This window comes from Myxocyprinus asiaticus, chromosome 10 (genome assembly GCF_019703515.2).
Source record: "Myxocyprinus asiaticus isolate MX2 ecotype Aquarium Trade chromosome 10, UBuf_Myxa_2, whole genome shotgun sequence".
NCBI lineage: Eukaryota > Metazoa > Chordata > Actinopteri > Cypriniformes > Catostomidae > Myxocyprinus > Myxocyprinus asiaticus.
In genome coordinates, this window is record NC_059353.1 from 51,024,366 (window position 1) to 51,051,832 (window position 27,467).

At 40.4% G+C, this 27,467-nt stretch overlaps 1 protein-coding gene across 1 annotated transcript in view; it reads left to right on the forward strand.

Moving 5' to 3' along the window:
• Positions 1 to 27,467, forward strand: part of LOC127446983 (anosmin-1-like) — a 105,289-nt gene that overhangs the window by 62,557 nt on the left and 15,265 nt on the right. Inside the window, exons 5-9 of the mRNA XM_051708399.1 lie at positions 11,842 to 12,026; positions 12,400 to 12,529; positions 18,173 to 18,378; positions 21,194 to 21,338; positions 21,696 to 21,839. Of these exons, the coding sequence (XP_051564359.1) occupies positions 11,842 to 12,026; positions 12,400 to 12,529; positions 18,173 to 18,378; positions 21,194 to 21,338; positions 21,696 to 21,839 (810 nt within the window). The remainder of the gene's footprint in view (positions 1 to 11,841; positions 12,027 to 12,399; positions 12,530 to 18,172; positions 18,379 to 21,193; positions 21,339 to 21,695; positions 21,840 to 27,467) is intronic.

The window sequence follows — 27,467 nt, forward strand, 5'->3', positions numbered from 1 at the left end:
TCAATTATCTCGACGACTGGCTTATTCTAGCTCACTCTCGAGACCTGTTGTATGTGCACAGGGACCTGGTGCTCAGGCACCTCAGCCGGTTGGGGCTTTGGGTCAACTAGGAAAAGAGCAAGCTCTCCTTGGTTTCTCGGGATGGAGTTAGACTCGGTCTCTATGATAGCATGCCTCTCGGATGAGCGCGTGCTGTCAGTGCTGAACTGCCTGAAGTCATTTAGGTGGAGAACAGTGGTCCCACTAAAACAGTTTCAGAGGCTCCTGAGGCATATGGCGTCCTCGGCGGCAGTCACGCCGCTCGGGTTGATGCATATGAGACTGCTTCAGACTTGAGTCCCGAGATGGGCATGGCGTTGTGGCACGCATCGCGTGGCCATCACGCCGATCTGCCGCCGCATGTTCAGCCCTTGGACAGACCTTGCATTTCTGTGGGCAGAGGTCCCCTTAGAGCAAGTGTCCAGGCATGTCGTTGTTACGACAGATGCCTCCAAGTTAGGCTGGGGCGCCGTGTACAATGGACACGCAGCCGCAGGCTCTTGGACAGGGCCGCGACTGCATTGGCATATCAACTGCCTCAAGTTGCTGGTGGTATTGCTGGCCCTGCGGAGGCTTTGGCCATTGATCCAGGGCAAGCATTTGTAGGTCTGGATGGACAACATAGCGACGGTAGCATATATAAACCGCCAAGGTGGTTTACTCTCGCGGCGCATGTCGCAACTTGCTCGCCATCTCCTCCTCTGGAGTCAGCAGTGACTGAAGTCGTTGCAGACCACTCACATCCCGGGTGACCACAACCATACAGCAGACGCGCTGTCACGGCAGGTGAAGCTCGGGAGAGTGGAGACTCCACCCCCAGGTGGTCCAGCTGATCTGGAGTTAATTCGGCGAAGCACAGGTAGACCTGTTTGCTTCCCGGGAATCTCCCACTGCCCGCTCTGGTACTCCCTGGCCGAGGCTCCCCTCGGCACAGATACACTGGCACATGGCTGGTCCCGGGGGCTGTGCAAGTATGCGTTCCCCCCAATGAGCCTGCTTGCACAGACCTTGTGCAAGGTCAGGGAGGACGAGGAACAGGTCATCCTGGTGGCTCCGTACTGGCCCACCCAGTCTTGGTTCTCAGAACTCACTCTCCTCGCAACAGCCCCTCCCTGGCGAGTTCCCCTGAGGGAGGACCTCCATCTGGCATGTCTGGCTCCTGGACGGGATACGGAAGATCTAAGTGGCCTACCACCGGCGGTGGTAGACACGATTACTCAGGCCAGGGCTCCCTCTACGAGGCGGTTGTATGCCTTGAAGAGGCGTTTGTTCGCAAATTGGTGTTCTTCCTGAGGTGAAGACCCCCAGAGATGTGCAGTCGGGTTGGTGCTTTCCTTCCAGCAGGAGAGGCTGGAGGGGCGGCTGTCCCTCTCCAACTTGAAGGTGTATGTGGCCGCTATAGTGGCGCACAACGATGCGGTGGACGGTAAGTCCCTGGGGAAGCGTGACCTGATCATCAGGTTCCTCAGAGGTGCTAGGAGGTTGAATCCGCCTAGGCCGCACCTCATTCCCTCGTGGGATCCCTCCATGGTCCTGCTGGGCCTGCGGCGAGCCCCGTTTTAGCCCCTAGAGTCAGTTGAGCTAAAGGCTCTTTCGTTGAAGACTGCCCTCCTGACTGCACTCATGCCCATCAAGAGGGTTGGGGACCTGCAGGTGTTCTCTGGCAGCGACACCTGCCTGGAGTTTGGTCCAGACTACTCTCACGTGGTTTGAGATCCCGACTGGGCTATGTGCCCAAGGTTCCCATGACCCCTTTTAGGGATCAGGTGGTGAGCCTGCAAGCGCTGCCCTGGGAGGAGGCAGACCCAGCCTTGTTGCTGTGTCTAGCCTTGATGCTTTGTGCATCTATTTGGACCGCACACAGAGCTTTAGACGCTCTGAGCAGCTCTTTGTCTGCTTTGGGGAAACCTCTCTAGCAGACATCTGTAGAGCAGCAGGCTGGGCAACACCCAATATCTTTGAGAGATTTTATAATCTCCAGGTTGAGCCGGTTTCGTCCCATGTGTTGACAGGTACGAGCAGGTAAGTGTGCGGGCAGCTGGCCGGGTGTACCACTTGCGCACAGTGCCTTTCCCTTCCCTGAGGGGAAGACGTGTGCTTTTTTCCCCCATGCGAGTTCACGAGATGGTGAACCCTGGATGTTCTTCTTCCTTAGCCCTACGGCTGGCGAATTCGGTGGAGGAATTCATAACCAGATCAGATACGTGTACTAGTATGCCCTGAACTGGAGTAGGTGCTCCACATGTGCTGGTTACCTGTAGTAACCGACGTATTTTCCACAGTACAGTTTCCCTGAGGGCAAATCCGTGTCTTCCTTCGGCAGAGTTTCTCCCCTCCAGGTAGGACCTACCACAGGGCTTCTTCCACATGCGGCTGGTAAGCCCATGTGATGTATTTTCCACATGTTAACCTCCCCTTCGGGCAGGATGTGGTCTCCGCGATATCTTTTCCTCTTGGGAAAGAACACCTTCCCTGACACAAATACATATGGCCCAGCTGAAAAAATTTCAGAGAGAAAAGGTTGCGGCTGGTGCAGCCTGTTCCCTTTGTAGATACGTCTTGTCCCCCCGGGGTGTGAGGGACTGTGCAACGTTCTTGGGGCATTGGGGGAGGCTACGTACAGACCGGATGCACCTGCTATTAGGCACGCAACGGCTTGCCTGCACCTGCACTGTCAGTCCACGTAACAGTTCAGCTGGTTGTGGCGTTTTGTATAGGGACCCCTTGTGTCACTACATCGACACAACGTTGAGTGTGTGACTGATAGGGAATGTCTTGGTTACTGTTATAACGTCCATGATGGAGGGAACGAGACATTGTGTCCCTCTTACCACAACGCTATACTACCCGCTGAAATGGCCGGGACCCTGTCTCGGCTCCTCAGCGCAAAACCTGAATGAGTGGTTGCGATCCAGCTCCTTTTATACCCGTATGTCCAGGGGAGTGGCATGCAAATTCCACTCCTTAATTCCCACTGGCCTTTTCTCAAAGATCAGTCACATTGTGTCACTACATCAACACAATGTCTCGTTCCCTCCATCAGGGAACGGAGGTTACAACAGTAACCAAGATGTTTTTTGTGACATTATTTTCGTGACAATTAAACACATTTGCCCACAAATTCTCAGAACTGTAATGCATCCGTACATTTTATTTTGTAGTTTTTTGTGACATTATTTTCATGACAGTTAAACACATTTGCCCACAAATTCTCATTTCTGTAATGCGTCAGTACATTTTAGTTTGTAGTTTTTTTGTGACATTATTTTCGTGACAAACACACTTGCCCACAAATTTTCATAATTGATTATTATTACTGTAGTCATTCATATAAATTTTACTGTGTTAAAGTAAACAAAAACAGGTATATGCTGTTAAGATATACCGTATTTATTGAAATCAACGTAGATTAAAGGCAATACAAAAAAATATTACCATGATGTATAAAAACATTTTTTTATTATTATTATTTAAATGCCATAATGGAAAAAAAGAAGATATTATTAATTAAAATTGGGGGGTAAATTGTCATTTAATTGTCATGAAAATAATGCAGACATTATCACTGGTCCTAAAATAGGCTTTATTTTTCTTGTAAGCCATATATATGTATATTGTAGTGTGAAATGTGACTTGAACATGTTCTTGAGTGGTTTCGTGAGAAATCTTCTGTCACTTGGAATAGTATACATTTCTATGCTGGTCTAGGTTGGTTTGTGCTGGTCCATTGCTGGTGTTCTCAAATTTAGCTTTGTCAAGTGTGTTTTACAAGTTTGGGATATCCGAGTATATAAGTCGAATAACAAGCTCTTTTTCATGAGGTTTCACTCTATTGTGATTGTTCTTATGTAAACCTGTTTGACTCCAAATGATAAACCTGTTGAACATGCTGTCGGTCTTTTCAAACCCATAAAGTTCTCCATACTTCTGAAAGAAGTCGAAACCTCCAAAATGTCTCGAAGTCTATATAAATTTCACCAGTCAAATGAAGGAAGCTTCACGATTCTTCTTTCAGAATGTTGATTGATGTCAGATTTGCTCGTTTCCCCTCATTTGCAAAAAGTCATAAAGCCTTTCATTGAAATCCAAGCCCAATCACCATCGTACATGAGAAAAGTTCTTATTATATGATCAGTGTGTCAAGAGTGTAATTGTTTCTATCTGTGCCATGGCACTGCATTGAGTTGATGACGATCCACAATGCTGGAAACGCTTAACAGGCGAAATTGAGCATTGACGGTCGTTCCTGGTCTCAATCGCTCTCAGATGTTCTTGCAGGTGGGCAGTTGTAACCTCACATGTATCCCTGAACCAGGGACAAGGCATGTCTCCTTTTGTCTTCAATATTGCTGAAAGATGAAGAGACGGCTGCTGAGGGTTTGTCCCCGACGCCCTGTGGGGTCTTTTCATTACACATGAAACTGAGAAGCTTTGCGACATAACGCCTCTCATTTTCTCACACTTCAAAGACTGCTTCTGGCGACGCATATTCATCGGCTTAAGAAATACAGAGAAATCTTGTTTCATTTCAGCAACGTAAGAGCACAAGATCAGGTGTCTATTTCTGTTCTTTAAAAGAAAATGTTTTTCCTGCTAATGTCTGCTGTGATTATATTGTTACCATTCATTTCACCAATGTTCTACATAGTCTTAATTTGAATAAGGAAATACTAAATATTTAATATTTCGTTTGAACTATGTAATATTTAGTACATATAATTGACATTTCTCTTGCCTGTTTTTTTAACTAAACTTCTCACAGTACATTCTGGGATTGCCATGCAGTCTGCCTTTGAATTTACTTAATAGAGTAAAGCGTGTCTTAAGCGTACCGCATACCCTGACGCCTCTGATAGAGAACACACAGGGTCCGAAAAATCAAAACCATCGAGATCAGCCAATGTATGGAGCACTAAAGTCATATACTGTTTATAACTAACTAATTATCTTTATTCCAGTAGACACCAGCAGATACCCCCAATGCATGATGCATTTTTATATTTTGGCAATCTTTCAATTAATGGAAGTGAAGGTTTTTTATTGAAAATAATATAAAATGCTTATTTTTTATGAAAATGAATGGAGTAATTGAGTAATAAGAGATAATGTCAACAATACTATAAAATACCCCTCAAAAAATGCATAACTTAAGTGTTTTTCCTTTAGTGAAGTTAGTTTTATTACATTTCTTTAAAAAAGGGGGGCATAAGGGGCCTGGGTAGCTCAGCGAGTATTGACGCTGACTATCACCCCTGGAGTCGCGAGTTCGAATCCAGGGCATGCTGAGTGACTCCAGTCAGGTCTCCTAAGCAACCAAATTGGCCCGGTTGCTAGGGAGGGTAGAGTCACATGGGGTAACCTCCTCGTGGTTGCGATTAGTGGTTCTTGCTCTCAATGGGGCACGTGGATCGCAGAGAGTAGCATGAGCCTCCACATGCTGTGAGTCTCCGCGGTAATGCGCTCGACAAGCCACGTGATAAGATGTGTGGATTGACGGTCTCAGAAGCGGAGGCAACTGAGACCTGTCCTCCGCCACCCGAATTGTGGTGAGTAACCGCGCCACCATGAGGACCTACTATGTAGTGGTAATTGGGCATTCCAAATTGGCAAAAAGGGGGATAAAAAAAGGAAGAATAAAAAAGGAAAAAAAGGAAAAAAGGGGGGGAGGGGAGGGGAGGGGGGGTGCTACACATTTGATGTTTCGGTCAAATTTGGCCTTGAACAGATAATAAGTCTCCAATGAACAGTGAATAAGGGTTAAATTAAGTTATTCCTCCACAGGCAAACATGCCTCCTTTCTATGTAAATTAAGCTCATTGTTGAGCCTAAATACCAGACGCAATTCATTCTTTTTTTATTATTATAATTTTTTTGTGGTTTAACAACTTGAATAAAGCCTAGGTTACTTATAGAGAAATTGCGCAGTTGCACCGTTTTTTTTTTATATACACTGACCTGCAAACTCATCAACGTCACTTTGTTCATTCTTGGAGAACAGCAAAAAACTTAATATGCAACTATTGTCTGTGATTAGTTTGCTCTTTTGGAGCTCTTATGGTCACCTCACCAATGCGTTCTGTGTGCGATATCTGTGAGTTGTCCTAAGACGCAGCTTGTCGCTTGTCTGATGTGCGACCGGCTTTAAGCAACATCCACACTAATCTGTTTTTATTTGAAAACGCATTTATGGGGGCCCGGGTAGCTCAGCTAGTAAAGACGCTGACTACCACACCTGGAGTTGCGAGTTCGAATCCAGGGTGTGCTGAGTGACTCCAGCCAGGTCTCCTAAGCAACCAATTGGCCTGGTTGCTGGGGTGGGTAGAGTCACGTTGGGTTAACCTCCTCATTGTCACTATAATGTGGTTCTCGCACTCGGTGGGGCATGTGGTGAGTTGTGCGTGGATGCCACAGAGAATAGTGTGAAGCCTCCACACGCGCTATGTCTCCGCAGTAACGCGCTCAACAATCACGTGATAAGATGCGTGGATTGACGGACTCGGATGCAGAGGCAACTGAGATTCGTCATCCGCCACCTGGATTGAGGCAAGTCACAACGCCACCACGAGGACTTAGAGCGCATTTTGGAATTGGGCATTCCAAATTGGGGAGAAAAGGGGAGATAATCCAAAAAAAAAAAGAAAATGCATTTATTTTGCTGTGATTACGCCTCTCTACAGCGACATTTTCCTCCAGATTTCGAAAACGCTCTCTAGCACCGCTTACTTTGGAAACAGATGACATTAGGAAACTGAAAACGTTTCAGACAAAGCGGATTAGTGCGGACATGGCGTGAGAGGTAGTCATAATTAGATCGCCTTTCACATATGGAGCGCATCTATGATGCCTGAAAGTGCTGTCTAATTTGGTGCACATTGTAGGATTTCTTTGGCACGATTTTGACGCCCCACAAAATTTGGTGTCGAGCAAAATTGTCAGCCTTTAATAGCATTATGTGACATTCTTAAAGAAGGTCCGTTAATTTCCTTGATGATTAATCTTAGCTGCCAACTGAGTTCTAAAAATATAAGACATTTTGGGTCACCTTTCTGCAGTGTGAATGCTCCTACAACAGCCGGCAAATAAAGAACCAATAAGAGCACAGCAAATGGCAATATTTGTGTGTTGTGTCCGGCAATCTCAGGTCTGACAAGCAAAAATCGTAAAGGACAAAAAATCTTACTCCGCTTAAGTAGGCAGCTCACTTTTGTAGGTTTTGGAGCAGAGCCATTGCGTTGTGTTTTGGAAGAGATGACATGCACCTGTGGACTTTGGAACATCAAGGGGGCACATGTGATTATGTGAAGATGGTGAACCGCAGTCTGGTGATCTTCAGAAGATCCTGATTGGAGTGAGTTTATGAATTCCAGCAGTGAAGATGCAGCAGAACACTGTGGTTACTGCAGGAATGCCGTGGGATCGTAAGAGTGTTGTGGGTCTGCTTGGATTGGAACAGGCGTAACGCACATTCTGTAGCTGTGAAACCACAATGCAATCGAGTACAGCTGTTTTCTGTTGAGTGGAACAACATATTCCACTTCTAGAGGAATGACTCCCTTTGCATGTGGCCTTTAACACTCTAAACTCTTACACTTGAGTTGCAATATCCTTCAACAATTAATACAAATTGCTCTCTTTAAAGGGCAAACACATCCTACAAACCAACCTGAAGTTAATTTTGTATCATCTGTGGTGTGTTTTACTTATACTTTGATGAAAATGAAATTCAGCCATTCAAAGAGTGCAAATGACTTCTATTAGTCCCATCTGGAGTTAATTTATGAATAAGTTTGCCATCAAAAAGATCATTCTCTGACAAATTGTCACGCTTTGGGAATGTGTCCGAGTATTAAACTCTTTCACCAGTGGTGGTACCCTCACAAAGGTTACTAAAGATTTGAGTGCCTCTAAAATTGTACATTCGCAAAAGGGTTTACCTTTTATCTGTTGTCAATATGTGGATACTGTAAGTTTCAGTATCAATTAGAGGTCGGCGGATAGTGGAATTTGCCAATACCAATAACTAAGGTGGTGGGAAAGGCCGATAACCGATTAATCGGCCGATAGTTTTTAAAATCGATTTATAGTATGTCAAAACAAATGACTATGGTGGGCAAAGATAAAGAGTCCAAAATGAATAAAATCCCTGAAGCATTTTTTTGTTCAATCAAAATCCTAATAATAGGAAAAAATGAAGATTTGGCCCATAACGCGGGACTTTTAAATTTAAACAGGCCTGAAACACTCTTATTTTGAAATTACAAAATGATGAAAAAACTATCGGTGACTATCAACATAGATTTTTGCTGATAACCGATAGTTCCAAAAAGCAACTATCGGCACCGATTAATCGGTAAAACTGATATATCAGTCTACCTCTATTACTGAGAAATATCAGACATTGACCAATCAGAATCAAGTATTCCAGAGAGATGTGTAATATATTTAAGTATTAGACAAATTAAGCTTTTTACAGCCTATATATTCACTAGATTAAGTTCGATATGAAGTTCGATACATGATATATGTGCTGATGGGGCACGTTTCAATATAGGCTTAGTTGCATTTTTCGTTGCATGCCCTCACTTTAATTTAGATACTTGATTAGCTAATCAAAATATGCATTGAAGTGAGGATTAAATAATGGATTAATATTGTCAATGATGAAAGAAAGAGAAAAATGCATTGCAGGAGGGAAACAAAATGTCTGCTTAAATGATAGAGTTGGTTATTTCTTTGTGCACTGCATTCGTCGGTGTACAAAAAATATGCACCAATCAGAATGGTAGATTAAACATTGCAGAATGCTGAAAAAAATAAAAAAATAAATAAAACTAGCTTGCTGCAATTTAGAAACTGCACGTGCTCATATAACGGTTTTATTGCGATTAATTGCGCAGCCCTACTTTAAAGAGGGGTGGCCAATTAACCGGTTAAATCGATATATAGAGAAATCGATATGTCAACCGGTAGAAATGTTAAAGTATAATATCTATCACGCCAATGCAAAAATTTAATTCGTTGCTTGCTTTTGTCGTCTAGTTTTATTTAGCGCCAGTACACGTTCGGTATGAACAGCCCTTTTAGTTACTATAGTAGATGCTGTCAATCTGTCCTACCGGCCATTCTACCAGTTTATCCACATGCCGGTATGTCTCGTGTGCAGTGCACGTGATGCAAATTTCGTCATCAGTACAGTACACGCAAACTTCGTGTACAGCCTAGTTTTTCTAGACATGCAGACAATCTGTGTATTTGTGCGTCATCGCTAACTTTGCTAAAACAGTTTCCCAAAACGCATCCGCATGTCCTCATGGTCAAAGGAGTATACTTTAAAAGGTTGAACACTTAACTTGTGCAAAAAACAAAGTGTACCCTAGCCTTTACTTAATGCTGGAATCTTACCTCGTTGCACCTGGTTAGGACACATCAGCGCTCTATTATGTTCTCTGATGAAAATTAATGTCTCTAAATGGATCCCTCAAAGACAGAGGCACTTTACTGCAAAGTGCAGCCACTCCACAAGTTCATCAAAGCTCAGCTGATTTATGGAGATGTATGGAAGACATTTAGAGTCCTTTGAGCTTCATGAAGTTCTTCATGCATGCTACTCAATCAACAGCGCTCCATCACAGCTGTAACGAGAGTGGAACATTTTCCCAAAGCTTTGTACTTAATAAATCTTTAATTTAATACATATGGATGAATTTATTATGGCTTTGAGGGTTAAATGGAAGTCTCTACCATATGGAGGCATAGAGGTTTTATGCAATTATCCAGAGCTACACATTTACTGTCAAGGTGGACGGTTTGACAAAAATCAGGTTATGAGTAGTTTTATATGACGTTAACAGTATACTTCACAATATAGATGACTTTACTGCTAATTGATAGAAAAAATTGTTCCTATATTACATAACTATGTGGTCATGCCTGTTTTTATGGAGCCCCTTTAGAGGACAGGGAGGGGATCCATTTTCTGAAATACTTTTGTATTCCTTTGCAATGGTTTTGCGTTCCCTCACAAAACGTTCTGTTCCCTTGCAAAATGTTTGTTTCTTAGCAACAAGTTTTGTGTTCCCTCGCAATAATTTTGAGTTTCCTTGCAAAAAGTTTTATGTTCCTTTGCAATAAGTTCTGCATTCCTTTGCAAAAAGTATTGTGTTTCTTCACAATAAGTATTGTTCCCTTGCAATAAGTTTCCTGTTCCTTCGTAATAAGTATTATGTTCCTTCGCAATACATTTTCCTTTCCTTCACAATAAGTTTTATGTTTCTTTGCAAAAGGTTTTGTGTTCCTCAGTTTTGTGCCATCACAATAAGTTTTATGTTCCTCAGCAGTACATTTTCTGTTCCTTCGTAATAAGTTTTATGTTTCTTCCCAATAAGTTTTCCTTTCATTCACAATAAGTTTTATGTTCTTTTACAATAGGTTTTGTGTTCCTTCGCAATATGTTTTGTTCCCTTGCAGTAAGTTTTCCTTTCCTTTGCAAAAAGTTTGTTCCTTCACAAGAAGGTTTCTGTTCCTTCGTAATAGGTTTTATGTACCTTCCCAGTAAATTTTCCTTTCCTTCACAATATCTTTTATGTTCCTTTGTAATAAGTTTTAAGTTTCTTCCCAATAAGTTTTTCTTTCCCTCACAATACGTTTTCTGTTCCTTTGCAATAAGTATTCCTTTCATTCGCAATAAGTTTTCTGTTCCTTTGTTATACGTTTTTTGTTTCTTCCCAATAAGTTTTCCTTTCCCTCACAATAAGTTTGATGTTCCTTTGCAATAGGGTTTGTTTTCCTTCACAATAAGTTTTGTTCCTTCACAATAAGTTGTGTTCCTCAACAATACGTTTTCTGTTCCTTCGTAATAAGTTTTATGTTCCTACCCAATAAGTTTTCCTTCACAATAAGTTTTCTGTTCTTTGTAATAAGTTTTATGTTTCTTCCCAATAAGTTTTCCTTTCATTCACAATAAGTTTTATGTTCCTTTGCAATAGGTTTTGTGTTCCTTCACTATACGTTTTGTGTTCCTTAGCAATACGTTTTCATTTCCTTCACAATAAGTTTTATGTTCCTTTGCAATAGGTTTTGTGTTCCTTTGCAAAAAGTTTTGTTCCATCACAATAAGTTTTGTGTTCCTTAGCAATAAGTTTTATGTTCCTTTACAATAGGGTTTATGTTCCTTCGCAATATGTTTTGTTCCTTTGCAATACATTTTCCTTCCTTCAAAAAAGTTTTGTTCCTTCGCAATAAGTTTTGTGTTCCTTCACAAGAAGTTTTCTGTTCCTTCGTAATAAGTTTTATGTACCTTCCCAATAAGTTTCATTTTCCTTCGCAAAAAGTTTTCTGTTCTTTGTAATAAGTTTTATGTTTCTTCCCAATAAGTTTCCCTTTCCCTCACAATAAGTTTTGTTCCTTCACAATATGTTTTGTGTTCCTCAGCAATACGTTTTCTGTTCCTTCGTGTTAAGTTTTATGTTCCTTCCCAATACATTTTCCTTTCCTTCACAATAAGTTTTTATTATGATAGTTTTGGTTTCCCTGTATTATAACTGTGGTTTAATACTAATACCTTATAGATGAACTATAGTTACTGTTGTAAAACCATGGTTAATTTGTGTAAGGCATGGATAAAGCCATTGCAAGGGAATCCATACTTTTTGTGAGTGAACGCAAAACTTTTTGCGAGGGAACACGACTAATTCAGAAGTACATTTTTCCCTGTCCTCTAAGGGGCTCTGAATATTTTTAATTAATTAAATGCTTAAAATAATGAAATACTTATGTGTCCGTGTGTCTGTTTGTCCCTCACAGGAGCTCCATTAAAACCAAGGAAAGAGTTGTTGTTTTTGGAGCAGGCTTCAGGACAGCTGGAGATCCGCTGGTCATCTAGATTTAACATATCAGTTGAGCCCGTGCTGTATGTGCTCCAGCGGCGATGGAACTTCGGCATCCACCCCAGTGAAGACGACGCCACCCAGTGGCAGGATGTCACACAGGTCAGTGGTCAGAGTGTCAAACAGGGTGTTTACAGGACTTGTTAAATGAAGCTTGACAGAGCGAAGCAGAATGGAACCGAACACTTGAGACTGTTTAACTAATTTAATAATTCATTTAAAATTCTGATTTGTTTTTTTGTTTTTTTTTGGTTTGAGAAAGAATCGCTGAAGAAGATGCATCAGTGTATCAATTTTCCCCCCACCCTTATTTACTGTGCAACAAGCTGCTCTATTCCATCAAAGAAGGTCAAATAAATAGATGGACAAATCTTTCAAGTTTTAAAATAGATTAAATTCCAAGCTCCTATTCAGTGCCAAATGTACCTGAACCCATAACCTCTGGCCATGACCTTTTAACCGTTGTGACCCTCAGATCTCTGAAGAGCGCATCCTGTTGACGGACATCAGGCCAGGCAGGTGGTACCAGTTCCGTGTGGCGGCGGTCAACATTCACGGCACGCGTGGATTCACGCCCCCCAGCAAACACTTCCGGTCTTCTAGAGGTGGGTCTTCATTGGTGGGCTGCTTTTCTCTTGACACCTCAGATCCCTCCATGATTTACTGTTCAAACAGGTGGAGCCCCTGACCAAAGACTTCTTTTTATGGTTTCAGCTCTAATGGCCCATTTTAGCCAAGAGTTTTACAACTGAAGTGCTCGACGTCCACTCACGCCTGCTCATTTGCTTCCTCTGTCAGTTGAAGGACATTTAGGCCTGATTTAGGTCTTTATTACACTAACATTTCTTTCTAAAAGCTTTAAAGGGACAATTAATGTGTTTCCTTGGGGCAAGATAATCTGCTTCTTCGTGATCCAAAGAGAAATAAAATTCACAATCAAAGTCAAAGTCAAAAGTCAACATTGTACCAAGAACAATGAAATTCTTACTTGGGTGTTTCTCGCAGATCTGCAGTAAGACATCATACAATGTGCAGTATCAACAGACAATGGGCCTCATGCATGAAACTTTAGTAAATAAATGTGTAAATTTGGAGTAATTTGTGTGTAAAACCTTCCCGAAAATTCAAACGCTTCGTATCCCCAGATTTTTTAGTAAAACGTGTGTATGTTAATGAATTCTAAACATTCGTAAATAGAGGGCATGTGCACGTTCATTCACAATTATCATAATCCATGCCTGTGAAAACGGCATACAAGGAACGCACCAGACTCACTAGTAAACATCTATGTGGAACAGTAGTGAAATTATTTCTATGGACGAAGTGCATTCACATCGTTAAAACTTTGATTTACATTTACATTTATGCATTTGGCAGACGCTTTTATCCAAAGCGACTTACAGTGCACTTATTACAGGGACAATCCCCCTGGATCAACCTGGAGTTAAGTGCCTTGCTCAAGGACACAATGGTGGTGGCTGTGGGGATTGAACCAGCAACCTTCTGCTTACCAATTCAGTGCTTTAGTCCACTACACCACCACCACTCCAGTTAGCAGTTTAGCAAACACTAAAAGAAAGTGAGGACTTACTGTCATCGCATGTTTTTGCTGTCATATGATGCTCTTTTGTGAACCAAACAGTTCAAGAAGTCAATAAAAGTGGTTTGACATGAGTGTAAAAAATGAGAGGAGGATGTTCACCACCATTAACCTTCTCTGGTTCAGTTCAGCGCATCGCCAGCATCATTTGTGAAACTTCTCGAGTTAATCATGATGGTAACAGTGATATACTTTCACTTCTGTAAATTACTAGAATGCCTGAAGAAGATCTTTGACCGAAACGGCAGATGATATCACAGATTTACAAGCTATTCGACAATGTGCAGGCTCTTTCTATTGTTTCCTCGTTGTATTGTGTACGCACCTGCCCGTGATGTGTTTATTTATAGGTTTAACAGCATTAGCATTGACCATACGTTATCAACTGAACGTGATTTACCGATGCCTATTAAATTATAAAACCTAATTTATAGAGCTCATATCACATATAAAGACTGTCCAACCAGTCACGTTAGAGGGCATTACTTTTTTCGAGAAAAATCAAGCACTTCTGCTGAAAAACTATAAGCAGAGTTGAGAAAAAAATTATACTTTGAAAAAATAAATTCAAGCGGTAAAGAAAAGTTTCTAAATAAGTGTAGGGTATAGTTTGAAAAGAAAACAAAGCTTTTTTTCTTCTTTTTTTTTTAAGGTTAATTTCACTCATTACTAGTTATTTTTTTCATTAATAATTTAATTTCACTTCTATCAAAACATACTCATGGCAGTTTGCCTGAAAGAACTCAACACGTTCAGATGTCTTATGCATGATTTACACGTGGTCGGGAGCAGGTTTTTTAGCATTGGTTTTATTTGACAAATGTAAAAATAGCTCTGTGTTATAGTCTCACCAGTTCATTCGTGTGTGTGTGTGTTTGGGTGTGAGTGGGTGTGTATGTTTTGCACTGAGGATGTTTTAGAGTCTCACCCTGTAATTTCTGTCTGTTTTTTTTGGGGGGGTATCGTGGCTGATTAATTGATTGTGTTTGACAGATCAAAAATAATTGCTCTGTTTTTGGTCTTTCCCATTCATTTTCAATGGTCGGTCAATTTTGACCGCGAATACCAAAGGTGTCACTTTTTTTTTTTTCTTTTTTTTTTTTGTTAAATAACCACTTAGACATTTTTTTTTTATGTTCTGATGGCAAATGGAGGAAAAGTCAACAAGTCTTGTACTGCTCAGATAAAGGAAACCATTTTTATTAAATGAGGAAAATGTATTTTGGTCAAAAATGACTGAATACCATAGGAGAGTTTAATAACAAACTTGCATAAACGCACACAATATAATATAATGTAATATAGTGTAATATGCTGTATATACAGTACATGTAAATGTTAAAGTAGTAAATGTTTTTTGTCCTTTTTGGAGCTTGACAGATGTGGTCACGGTGAATTGTCGTTTTAAGAGCTGAGTGAGGATTCTTCAAAGTTCATTCTTTTGTGTTCTATGGAAAAAAATAACAGCATTCGTTTCAAGAATGACAAATTGTTCATTTTTGGCTGAATTATTCCTTTAATAATGTTAAACCTGAGTCCTGTTGCTCTGTGATTTGTGTGTAACTCTTGGTTTCTTGTAGAGAGTAATTGTTGTGGGAATATGAGTATGAGTCCTCAGACGTTATAGTAGCCTTGACTCATGTAAAACAGTAAAACAGCATGTAAGGCTTGTTTGGTTGCCAAGAGGAGTGAGGTAAGAGGTAAAGATGCCTGCAGCAGATCTCTGACACCAATTGAGGAGCTTAAACCTCAACTGACTGCACTTGTGTTTCATTAACACCTACTGAACTGCCTACATTGGTGGGATTTTAAGGCATCATTGGCGCACTCCTAAAGTGAAGACTCAGAATAATTATGGTGCCTTCTAAGACACCTTGTTAATTCTAAGGCAGCATGTAGCCTTCACATAGAAGGCAATCCCATAATGCCGATTATAAATATATTTGTAATTTATTAGATTCCAAAAAGTATCTTTGAAAATAGTTTAACCCTTAAACAGGCAGGAGTGGAAAATGATTAGCCAAAAATTATTTCATGTCACTTTTATATAAATTGAACTTAAGTAAAACATATCCAAAAGAATTTTTGATATATTTTGGATTTTATGAGTTGTATCTCATAAGGATATGTTGCCTTATTAAGGTGCAAAATAGTCAAAGTCGTCAGTATTTCTGTTTTATTTGATGCAAAAAATGATGTATGAATGTGTGTGTGTGTGAGAGAGAGAGAGAGTGTGTGTGTGTCTGTGTGTGTCTGTGAGTGTGCGCGCGTGTGTCTGTGAGTGTGCGCGCGTGTGTCTGTGAGTGTGCGCGCGTGTGTCTGTGAGTGTGCGCGCGTGTGTCTGTGAGTGTGCGCGCGTGTGTGTGTGCGCGCGTGTGTGTGTGCGTGCGCCTGTGAGTGTGTGCGTGCGTGTGAGTGTGTGCGTGCGTGTGCGTGTCTGTGAGTGTGCGTGTGTGAGAGAGAGTCTGTGTGTGTCTGTGAGTGTGTGTGTGTGTCTGTGTGTCTGTGAGTGTCTGTGTGAGGGTGTGTGTGTGTGTGAGAGTGTCTGTGTGTGTGTGAGAGTGTCTGTGTGTGTGTGAGGGTGTGTGTGTGTGTGTGTGTGTGAGAGAGAGTGTCTGTGAGTGTGTGTGTGAGGTGTGTGTGTGTGTGTGTGTGTGTGTGAGTGTCTGTGTGTGTGTGAGTGAGAGTGTCTGTGAGTGTGCGCGCGCGTGTCTGTGAGAGTGCGCGCGCGTGTGCCTGTGAGTGTGCGCGCGCGTGTGCCTGTGAGTGTGCGCGCGCGTGTGCCTGTGAGTGTGCGCGCGCGTGTGCCTGTGAGTGTGTGCGCGCGCGTGTCTGTGCGTGCGCGTGTCTGTGAGTGTCTGTGAGTGTGTGTGTGTGTGTGTGTGTGAGAGAGAGAGTGTGTGTGTGAGAGAGTCTGTGTGTGTCTGTGAGTGTGTGTGTGTGTGTGTGTGTGTGTGTGAGAGAGAGAGTCTGTGTGTGTCTGTGTGTGTGTGTGTGTGTGGGCAGGTTTAAGTGGTTTACGACTTTTTTTTTATGTTACTAACTGGTAATTACAAGGGTATTATGCTATAAATGTGGTTTATGAGGACATTTCTAGTGTCCCCATAATTTAAATCACTTAAAAAACACACTAAACGATGTTTTATTGAAAATGTAAAAATGCAAAACGTTTTTTTGAGGGTTAGGTTTAGGCGTAGGGTTAGGGTTAGGGGATAGAATCTATAGTTCATACAGTATAAAAATCATTATGTCTATGGAGAGTCCTCATAATGATAGATAAACCAACATGTGAGTGCGTGCGTGAGTGCATGCGTGAGTGTGTTTGTGTAACAACTGAGAAAAGTTTAGCTTGAAAGTCGCATGTATGACATGGTAAGTGTAATATATTGTTGTTGTTTTTTGCTGAAGAAAAGTAAGATTAATATATAATTAATTATCACAAAGTTAGCATGTTCTCCACCATGGGCGCCGTATTGGTTTTAGGTCAGACTGACTTAACGATCACAGAAAATTTGAACCAAGTCATGTGACCAACATACTCAAAACAGACCCAACTATGATAAATGATAACAAGATTGGGTGAGAAACTCTTTCTCATAGCCCCCATCCACCTTATTTTGCAGCGTGGAAGTAAGCAGCGGCTGCATTTCCAGCGAATGTAAGAAAGATCCACTGGCATTGACCGCAGTGATATTGGCTTATAAACTATCATACAGCCACAGGATGTACAGCAGAATTATGTGCCAATGTCAGATCATTTTCTAACTTAAGCAATCATAGTAAAAGAGTAAGTAAATCAAATGTTGTTGTATTGAAGAGACGGTAATAAGATCTGCTTCTTTACTGAGATTGTGACGATACAGTGTTTCTTGTCTCCATGTAAACCTCCGTTCATATAGTATGTACCTGCATAACCTCCAATGATGCCTTTATTTATTTATTTATTTCCAAAGGCGATGTTTCATAAGCCGTGCAGAATGCGTGATCTGCGTGTCTGTTTACTATACACCGCTATGCTCTATGACAAGATGAAACAAGATGCAGTTTTGGTGCAAAGAAAGTTGAAGCAGCATTCTTTCTTCTCTCTGCTGGTTGTGTAAAGCTTGTGGATGCGTGTCAGACGGCGAGGAGGACCGTCCGTGTCAGCGCTTGATTTCACTCATTCTGCCAGTGCATCTGTGTGTGATGAAACGATGGCAAAATGCGATAAACAGCCTGTAATATAAAGCAGCATAATGTCGTATTTTTGTAGCGCTAAAATAGCTGGAAGTGGCTGATACCGGAAATGGTCCACATTCTAGGTTGATAATGCCGCCGCCGTAGTTTCTCTGAAAAATAAGGTGGTTAAGACACTAAAGAGTATGTATCTTGTGGTGCATGTTGCCTCTTTAAGGGTCAGTAACTTTTTCAATCATTTTTTGTGTGCTAGGCATTTTTATGCTTATTAGAGTATTGTGTTGTCTAAGCGTAGCATGTTTACTTCATATGAGCATCTGGTTTTCAGGTGTGAGCAGAAATCAATAACAGGAATTGACTCTAGATTGGACTCTTTTCCCAGTAAAATCTCATTAACTGAATTCTGCTTCCTCTACACTGAATGACATCATAAACTTATGTTGCATGTCTGCTAATGTTCTGTTGTGTTCAGATCCGTCTCCACCTCCTGCCCCATCTGGACTGAGATTGACTAACATCACTGCGGGTCAGGATGGTCTGCTGACGGCCCAACTCAACTGGACTCTTTCTGTGGAGCCCGACATCCCCGTCCACCACTATAAAGTGTTCTGGAGCTGGACGGTCCCAGGAACCTCACCAGTGCCTGCCAAGAGAAAGGGTAGAAAGACTGCGAGTGGGGTAATTATCTCTTTTATACCCCAACGTTTTTCTGATCCACCTTTAAAGGAATATTCCGGGTTCAATATAAGTTCAGCTCAATCGACAGCATTTGTGGCATAATGTGGACCACAACAAAGCTTTATTTCGACTTGTCCCTCGTTTTCTTTAAAAAAAGCAAAACATTGCACAGTTTATCGGAAAAATGATAGAGATTACAATTACACCTGCTGCATTTAACTAATTGTGAAAGTGTCAATTATAGCTTTCCAGGGCCTGGGTAGCTCAGCGAGTATTAAATCCAGGGCGTGCTGAGTGACTGTGGTCTCCTAAGCAACCAAATTGGCCCGGTTGCTAGGGAGGGTAGAGTCACATGGGGTAACCTCCTCGTGGTCGTGATTAGTGGTTCTCGCTCTCAATGGGGTGTGTGGTAAGTTGTGTGTGGATCGTGGAGAGTAGCATGAGCCTCCACATGCTGTGAGTCTCCGCGGTGTCATGCACAACGAGTCACGTGATAAGATGCGCGGATTGACGGTCTCAGAAGCGGAGGCAACTGAGACTTGTCCTCCGCCACCCGGATTGGGGTGAGTAACCGCGCCACCACGAGGAACTACTAAGTAGTGGGAATTGGGCATTCCAAATTGGGAGAAAAAGGGATAAATTCTTTTTTTTTAATTTTATTATTATTTTTTTTTATTAAAGCTTTCCATGTAGGTCTACTCTTGTTGAATCAAAGTTTTCTATTTACATGTTTTTTCCATACTTGAGCATTGAAACCAATCGCAGACATGCTCATTATGTGCATGAAATGCATTGGCGAATGAGAGGTATTTAAGTTATTGTAAATGTCTGGCAGAAATGACAGCCGATCCTAATGAGTGACTTTTAAGCAGTCTGATGTGTATCGAAAAACCATTGGTAACTTGGAGCAATGGCTTCATTATTGCAAATACAATATCAAATATGATTTTCATCATAATTGTGCAGTCCTACAATCAGAACATCACCTTCAAGGACAAGCAGTTGTTCAGTGTCAGGGTTTATGTTTTATTTAGTAAACAAAGAACAATTGCACTTTAACAATTGCTACTGGAGCAATCATAGTTTAAATCCAAACCCTACAGCAGATGTGTGACACACGATCGGTCTGTTGACACGTCTACCGCTGGTTTCTGCTTCACCACTGGAGGGTTTGGTTATTGACCTGCTGATACTGGAATGCCAAAACTAGAATGGTTAATAACTAAATCCAATGAAACGCATGCTGCTGCAGGAATGCAGTCTAATAGAAGGAAGCTGGAAACAGGAGTTTGTGGTGATAACATGAGTTCAGGTGAGATGTAGGAGCAGTTCACATGTGTTTCCAATGGCAATCCCTGTGGAAAGCGTTTCTAGAGTTTATTTTAGAGTTGAGTGGTCACTCGTTAGTCTGAACTCACTTTCATAATAAAATCTTCATGTGCACTGTTCGTTTTAGACTCACACTTGTATTTTTGATGGTCAAATTTGATCGAAAACAAATTTTTTTTTTTTTTTTTATGAAATAAATGTAATAACACTAAATTCATTAAAGTAAAAACACTAAAGTTGTGCATTTTGGGTGGGGATTTTATGCTATTTAGGTCTTATCTACCTTTAAATTTTTCAATTACACCATTTATTTGCATATGCAAATGAGCAAGTTTCACTACAGTAAAAAAACCTACACTTCAATAAGCCAAAACATAAAGAAATTTTGAGAACGTGTCATGTATTGGGGGCAGATTGCTGCCATCTGGTGCAAAAACAAACAAACAATTACATGACTTTTACGTGTGTGAGTACATGTGTTCTGGATGTGTTATGGTCTCACCCATTCATTTGTGTGTGTGCTCTGCATTGTGGCTGAATTTTTTATTTTATTTGTCAAATTTCCCCCAAAAATTGCTCTGTTTTAGTCTCACTCATGCATTCGTGTGTGTGTGTGTGTGTGTGTTTATACTACATTGAAGGGACCAAATGTCCCCACAAGGATAGTAAAACCTGAGATCACCTACATTGTGGGGTCCAGCCAGCGGTCCCCACGAGGGAAATGGCTTATTAAACATACTAAACAATGTTTTTTTGAAAATGTAAAAATACAAAAAGGTTTCTGTGAGGGTTAGGTTTAGGGGTAGGGTTAGGGTTAGGGGATAGAAATTATCGTTAGATCTGTATACAATCCAAAAAATGCATGGAAGTCTATGGAGAGTCCCCACAATGATATAAAAACATAGTGTTTGTGTGTGTGTGCGCATGTGTGTGTGTTATGGTCTCACCCATTCATTTGTGTGTGTGTGTATGTGTGTGTGTGTGTGTGTGTGTGTGCGTGCGCGTGTGCGTGTGTGTTATGGTCTCACCCATTCATTTGTGTGTGTGTGTGTGAGTGTGTGTGTGTGTGTGTGTGTGTTCTGCATTGTAGCTGAATTATTGATTTTATTTTTACAAATTCCAAAAAAAGAATTGCACTGTGCTATAGTCTCACCCATTCATTCCCTATCGTCGGTCAAATTTGAACACGAACAACACAAGTGTCTTTTTTTGTGTGTGTTTAGATGGCAAAGGTAGGAAAAGTAATTAAGCCTTGAGCCAATCAGATGATGTATACCACATTTATTAAAGAAACAAAATTGATTTCGGTCAAAAATGACCAAACAGTGCACAATGGTTAAGAAAAAATTCTGTTGAGAGTTTAAACCTTTTGCCAGTTGTTTCAAATCATACAGGATGACAAGTTTATTTTTGCTGTATTATTTATGACTGTAATGAGATGTTTGATCTCCAGTGTTTGATTCTGGTCTGTTTGTCATGATATCAGGCCAGAAGGTCTATAGATCTGGAGGGTCTTCTGTTGAACTGCAGTTACACTGTGGAGGTTCAGGCCATCAGCTACTGGGGTCAAGTGAGACTGAAGAGTGCTAAAGCATCCTTTCACTTCAACACACTGGACAACAATGAGTCAAGTATGACAAAACTGACCTACAGTATCTGTACAACTTCTATAGTTTGACATTAAAAGCTCTTGGGGTGATTTTGATTGATGATTCGACTGGGTAATGTAGCCGAAAAATTTCTATCTAGATCATTTTTCGCCCCTCTTGACAATTTTCATTATCTACTACATCAGTATTTATTAATCATTTTTTCTTAGCTGTATTACTATTAAAATTGTATTAGATTTAGTACAAGAACTAAAATATTTTATCATTAAACTTTGTGAACTTTTTTTTAGCAGGTATTGGTTGTTTATATATTTTTGAGTAAGATATGCTGATGCTAATAATGCAGTAACATTTTATCTCTATATTATGTTCATTTAGAGTCAGTATCTAAGGTGAGGAAAGTGGAGTTTCCTGCCATCAGTTCTGTGTCTGTGAAAAGACCCTCAAGCGCTCTTGAAGTCGGCACACCGTATTACCAGGACGGACAGCTACAGATCCGCATCTACTGGAAGAAAAGAGCAGGTACTGAACATATTTGACACTTTTATCATTGTTAAATTTGGCTAATTATTTCATTTTAACTATAATAGAAACAATGAAATATCAAGGTAAAAATCACAGCAGAATATTTTTAATGGGCGTCATTTCCAATCAAGCTGTAATGTTGCCAAATTATGCAAAAAGTGTGAAAATATTATTTAATTGTGTGTATTTATGTTTTTTTTAATTTTGTAAAAAATAGTACCATTTATTCCCTGATATGCAGAGTAGTTTTGCTCTACTGATTAGACATTAAGTTCAATACAGTCAAAACAATTAACACAACCGTTAAATCCACACAAGGCTACAGCAAATATATGAATTCTTTGAATAGAGCTGTTCAGTCGTGACGTCAATTTGTAGGCAAACCCGAAAGGCTAATTCGCCATGTGTTTCTTCAGGAATTTCCTATTGGTTTTTAGAATAGGGGTTTTCAAATTACGAGTAAAATAAAGATCTGTGGTGAAAATTACTTGAAGAGACTTTCATGTTTTGTTCTAGAACATAAATTACACACAGTCATACCTCAATCGGGGATTTTGAAGTCATTGTAAAAATGCATGATGCTATCCTGTCGCTAAATAAGGACTACAACAGTTGTTCATTTCGTAAAGCACATAGCTCACATGCTGATGGTAGTTGTAGTTCTTAATTAGCACTATTATAGCAACATGCATTTTAAAAAACAGTACCTTCAAAATTCACGTTTAAGGTCTAATTTATGTTCTAGAATAAAACGTAAATACCTCTTCAAGTAATTTTAACCACAAGTCTTATTTTAGTCCGTAACCTCTTCAGCTCTATGGACCCACCGGCGGGTCCAAAAGGGGGCGCTATGTTAATATGTTAAAATCTCCGAATACATAGGTCATGCATATGAGGTATCATTTGAAAGCTTACAGTCTGAACTTTTCATAGATTACCATAATTTCTGCTTTTATTCTACATAAAATAACAAAATAAGGCCTGAAACATTTGTGTCGCAAATCAGCACCACCGAGAGGTCATGTGGTAAAAATATTAACATGAATATAAAGTCTTTCAAATAGCACTTGAATAAACAAATCATATATCAAATGAAAGCTCTCGTTCTCAGGAATGTGACTGCATATCTTTATATATCTGCTTTTACCTTAGGCAATTTTCAAAAATAAATAAATAAAAAATGAGCTTGTCTGTGAGCTTGCTTGTGTGAATAATCCAATGTTATATTTTAGATGTCCAGAACAAAATATGTGGCACAGCAGGTAAAGACTGCTAAACAAATCATTGCAAATATATGTTATTGACTATTGATCACAAAATGTCTTACATCATCATGGGGTCTCAGCTTTCTAATGACACTTAAATTGAGTTTGTAGTCCACTCAGAGGCCAAGATATTCAATGAAACAATGAGGGTGGTGCTTGAACTGAAAATTAGACTGAATGTCTATGGACGAGCACATCTGTGAGGGCTAAAATGCATTAGAGCGCCACCTACATTTCAGATCGGCATTTTGTGACGGAAGGTGATAGAGGAAAAATATTTTTTTCTAGTACTCGCTGCCATATAGTGGAATAAAATGAGTTTTTGGAGGGAGATGGAGTGAACAGAACAAGAATTACATGCTTACAAATGTTAGTACAACAAAAAAAAAAGATTATTTTTTTTTTTATTCTATTCGGCATAAGATTGTGAACAAATACAATGTTATTTATAAACTGGAGTCTTTATTATTTTTATTTGGGGAAGTTAATTTTACAAATGCCATTATAAAAACCCATAGGTAATTCCTATGGTTCAACGCTAATTATCTTCCGGGTTTTTGGACTACAAACCTGAACAACAGTTTGATTTATTTCCATTTGGATTCTGCTTCTTTAAATTCACATTTGAAGTACAATTCTGCAGCCTGTTTCCTAGCTCATGAATTCTGAATGCCACACAATCCTGACAGACCGACAGACAAATGTACTACAATTTACAGTATGACTGTTTCATAGATGCACAAATTGCAATAGATTAACACATTTTAAGACTAGTGTGCTGGAACAGTGCTTAAATAAATCACTTGGCAAACAATGTACATGTTTGTTTATTTAATTTGACTGAAAGCTGCTTTTAATTTCACACTGCAGTGTTGAAAGCAAGTCTTGTAAAAGCCCCACAAAACGCAACAGGAAACCCCCGCAGGGGTCAAAGTTCAGCTTTAACGTAGAGTTCTGCATTATTGTTGCAGTGGAAACTGTACTCCTGTCAAACTCTTGCTAATGTATGTCATTGCCTTAGCCAAACGCGACTTCATGAGGAAGAGTATGAGTGAGCGAGGAGCGACGTTTTGTTCAATGCTAATGACGGAAATACTTCTGTTAACGCTCAAGCCTGCGGCGAGGGGTGATTGTGACTCAGTTTGGCACTTCCTCAAGAAGCGATATAAGCGGTCTGTCTGGTGACAATCTGATCTGTACAGTTTTTAACGAGGTTTCTCGTCCAGCTCTGTGTCAGAGGTGTTTGCCGTATTTCCTGCCAACTCAAATACTCAAGTCCTGCTCAGCATTCCTCTTCTGCGAGTCTTAAAGGATCAGGTCAACCAGAAATAATCTCACTTCTGCTCTTCAACTTTATTTTTTGAAATAATCATTTTGTCATCATTTAGTGACCCTCATGTCATTCCAGAACCTGATTATTTTCTTTCTTCCATGAAACACAAAAGGAGACGATAGGCAGAATGTCTGAGCTTTTTTTTAAACAACAAAAGTATGTTGTTATTTATACTTTCAAGCTCCAAAAAAGGACAAAAAGCACCATAGAAGTATCATAAAATGTCCATAAGATTTCAGAAGTCCAATGAAATCAAACAATAGCTTTTGTTTGAAGTTGAAGATTGATAATATTAAAATCCTAATAACATCTTTTGTGTTTTGCGGAAAAAAGAAAATAATGCTGTTATAAATAATAATAGAGTTTGGAACAACATTAGGGTGAGTAAATGATGACAATTTTCATTTGTTTGGTTAACTGTTGCCTTCAAAGACACAAAAACAGGTTTAGGGTTAGCTAGGGTTAGGGTTAGAATTAGGGTTAGTATTAGCTAGGGTTAGATTTTCGGGTTAGGGTTATCTTGGGTTAGAATTAGGTTTTAGGGTTAGCATGGTTTAGAATTAGGGTTTGTGGCTAGGGTTAGCTAGGATTAGAATTAGAGTTTAGGGTTAGTGTCAGCCTTGTTTAGACTTTGGGTTTAGGGTTTGGGTTAGCTAGGGTTAGAATTATGGGATAGGGTTACAATTAGGGTGTGAGTTTTGGTTTGCTTGGGTTATTTTTATGGTTTGGTTTAGCTAGAGTTGGAATAAGGGTTTGGGTTTGGGATAGCTAGGGTTAGAATTATGAGATAGGGTTAGAATTAGGGTTTGTGTTTTGGTTTGCTTGGGTTTGATTTAGTGTTTGGGTTAGCTAGGGTTCATATAAGGGTTTGGGTCAGCTAGGGTTAGAATTATGGGATAGGGTTGGAATAAGGGTTTGGGGTTGGGTCAGCTAGGGTTAGAATTATGGGATAGGGTTAGAATTAGGGTTTGAGTTTTGGTTTGCTTGGGTTAGATTTAGGGTTTGGGTTAGCTAGGGTTCGAATAAGGGTTTGGGTTAGCTAGGGTTAGAATTATGGGATAGGGTTAGAATTAGGGTTTGAGTTTTGGTTTGCTTGTGTTAGATTTAGGGTTTGGGTTAGCTAGGGTTCGAATGAGGGTTTGGGTTAGCTAAGGTTCGAATTATGGGTTAGGGTTCATATAAGGGTTTGGGTCAGCTAGGGTTAGAATTATGGGATAGGGTTGGAATAAGGGTTTGGGGTTGGGTTAGCTAGGGTTGGAGTAAGAGTTTGGGTTTGGGTTAGCTAGGGTTAGAATTATGGGATAGGTTTGGGATAATAGTTTGGGGTTGGGTTAGCTAGGGTTGGAATAAGGGTTTGTGTTTGGGTTAGCTAGGGTTAGAATTGTGGGATAGGGTTAGAATTAGTGTTTGAGTTTTGGTTTGCTTGGGTTAGATTTAGGATTTGGGTTAGCTAGGGTTCGAATAAGGGTTTGGGTTAGCTAGGGTTAGAATTATGGGATAGGGTTAGAATTAGGGTTTGAGTTTTGGTTTGCTTGTGTTAGATTTAGGGTTTGGGTTAGCTAGGGTTCGAATGAGGGTTTGGGTTAGCTAAGGTTCGAATTATGGGATATTGTTGGAATAAGGTTTTGGGTTAGCTAGGGTTCAAATAAGGGTTTGGGTTAGCTAGGGTTAGAATTATGGGATACGGTTGGAATAAGGGTTTGGGGTTGGGTTAGCTAGGGTTCAAATAAGGGTTTGGGTTAGCTAGGGTTAGAATTATGGGATAGGATTGGAATAAGGGTTTGGGGTTGTGTTAGCTACGGTTGGAGTAAGAGTTTGGGTTTGGGTTAGCTAGGGTTAGAATTATGGGATAGGTTTGGAATAATGGTTTGGGGTTGGGTTAGCTAGGGTTAGAATTATGGGATAGGGTTAGAATTAGGGTTTGAGTTTTGGTTTGCTTGGGTTAGATTTAGGGTTTGGGTTAGCTAGGGTTGGAATAAGGGTTTGGGTTAGCTAGGGTTAGAATTATGGGATAGGGTTAGAATTAGGGTTTGAGTTTTGGTTTGCTTGGGTTAGATTTAGGGTTTGGGTTAGCTAGGTTTCGAATGAGGGTTTGGGTTAGCTAAGGTTCGAATTATGTGATAGGGTTAGAATAAGGGTTTTGGGTTGGGTAAGCTAGGGTTGGAATAAGGGTTTGGGTTAGCTAGGGTTAGAATTATGGGATAGGGTTGGAATTAGGGTTTGGGGTTGGGTTAGCTAGGGTTAGAATAAGGGTTTGTGTTTGGGTTAGCTAGGGTTAGAATTATGGGATAGGGTTGGAATAAGGGTTTGAGGTTGGGTTAGCTAGGGTTGGAATAAGGGTTTGGGTTAGCTAGGGTTAGAATTATGGGATAGATTTGGAATAAGGGTTTGGGGTTGGTTTAGCTAGGGTTAGAATTATGGGTTAGGGTTAGAATTAGGGTTTGAGTTTTGGTTTGCTTGGGTTAGATTTAGGGTTTGGGTTAGCTAGGGTTCGAATGAGGGTTTGGGTTAGCTAAGGTTCGAATTATGGGATATTGTTGGAATAAGGTTTTGGGTTAGCTAGGGTTCAAATAAGGGTTTGGGTTAGCTAGGGTTAGAATTATGGGATAGATTTGGAATAAGGGTTTGGGGTTGGTTTAGCTAGGGTTAGAATTATGGGTTAGGGTTAGAATTAGGGTTTGAGTTTTGGTTTGCTTGGGTTAGATTTAGGGTTTGGGTTAGCTAGGGTTGGAATTATGGTATCGGGTTAGAATTAGGGTCTGAGTTTGCTAGGGTTAGAATTATGAGTTAGGATTAGAATTTAGGGTTAGGTTAAGGCTTGTTTAGAATTAGGGTTTAGTGTTTGGGTTTGATTTGGTTAGAATTAGGGTTTGGGTTAGCTAGGGTTGGAATAAGGGTTTAGGGTTAGGCCAGGGTTTGATGATCTTGAACTAATACAAGTTAGTTTAAGAGATAACCAAGTGAATATTGAATCACTAAAATGCTTATTTCTCAGTAGAAATTGAATCAAAACTCAAAAACAAATGG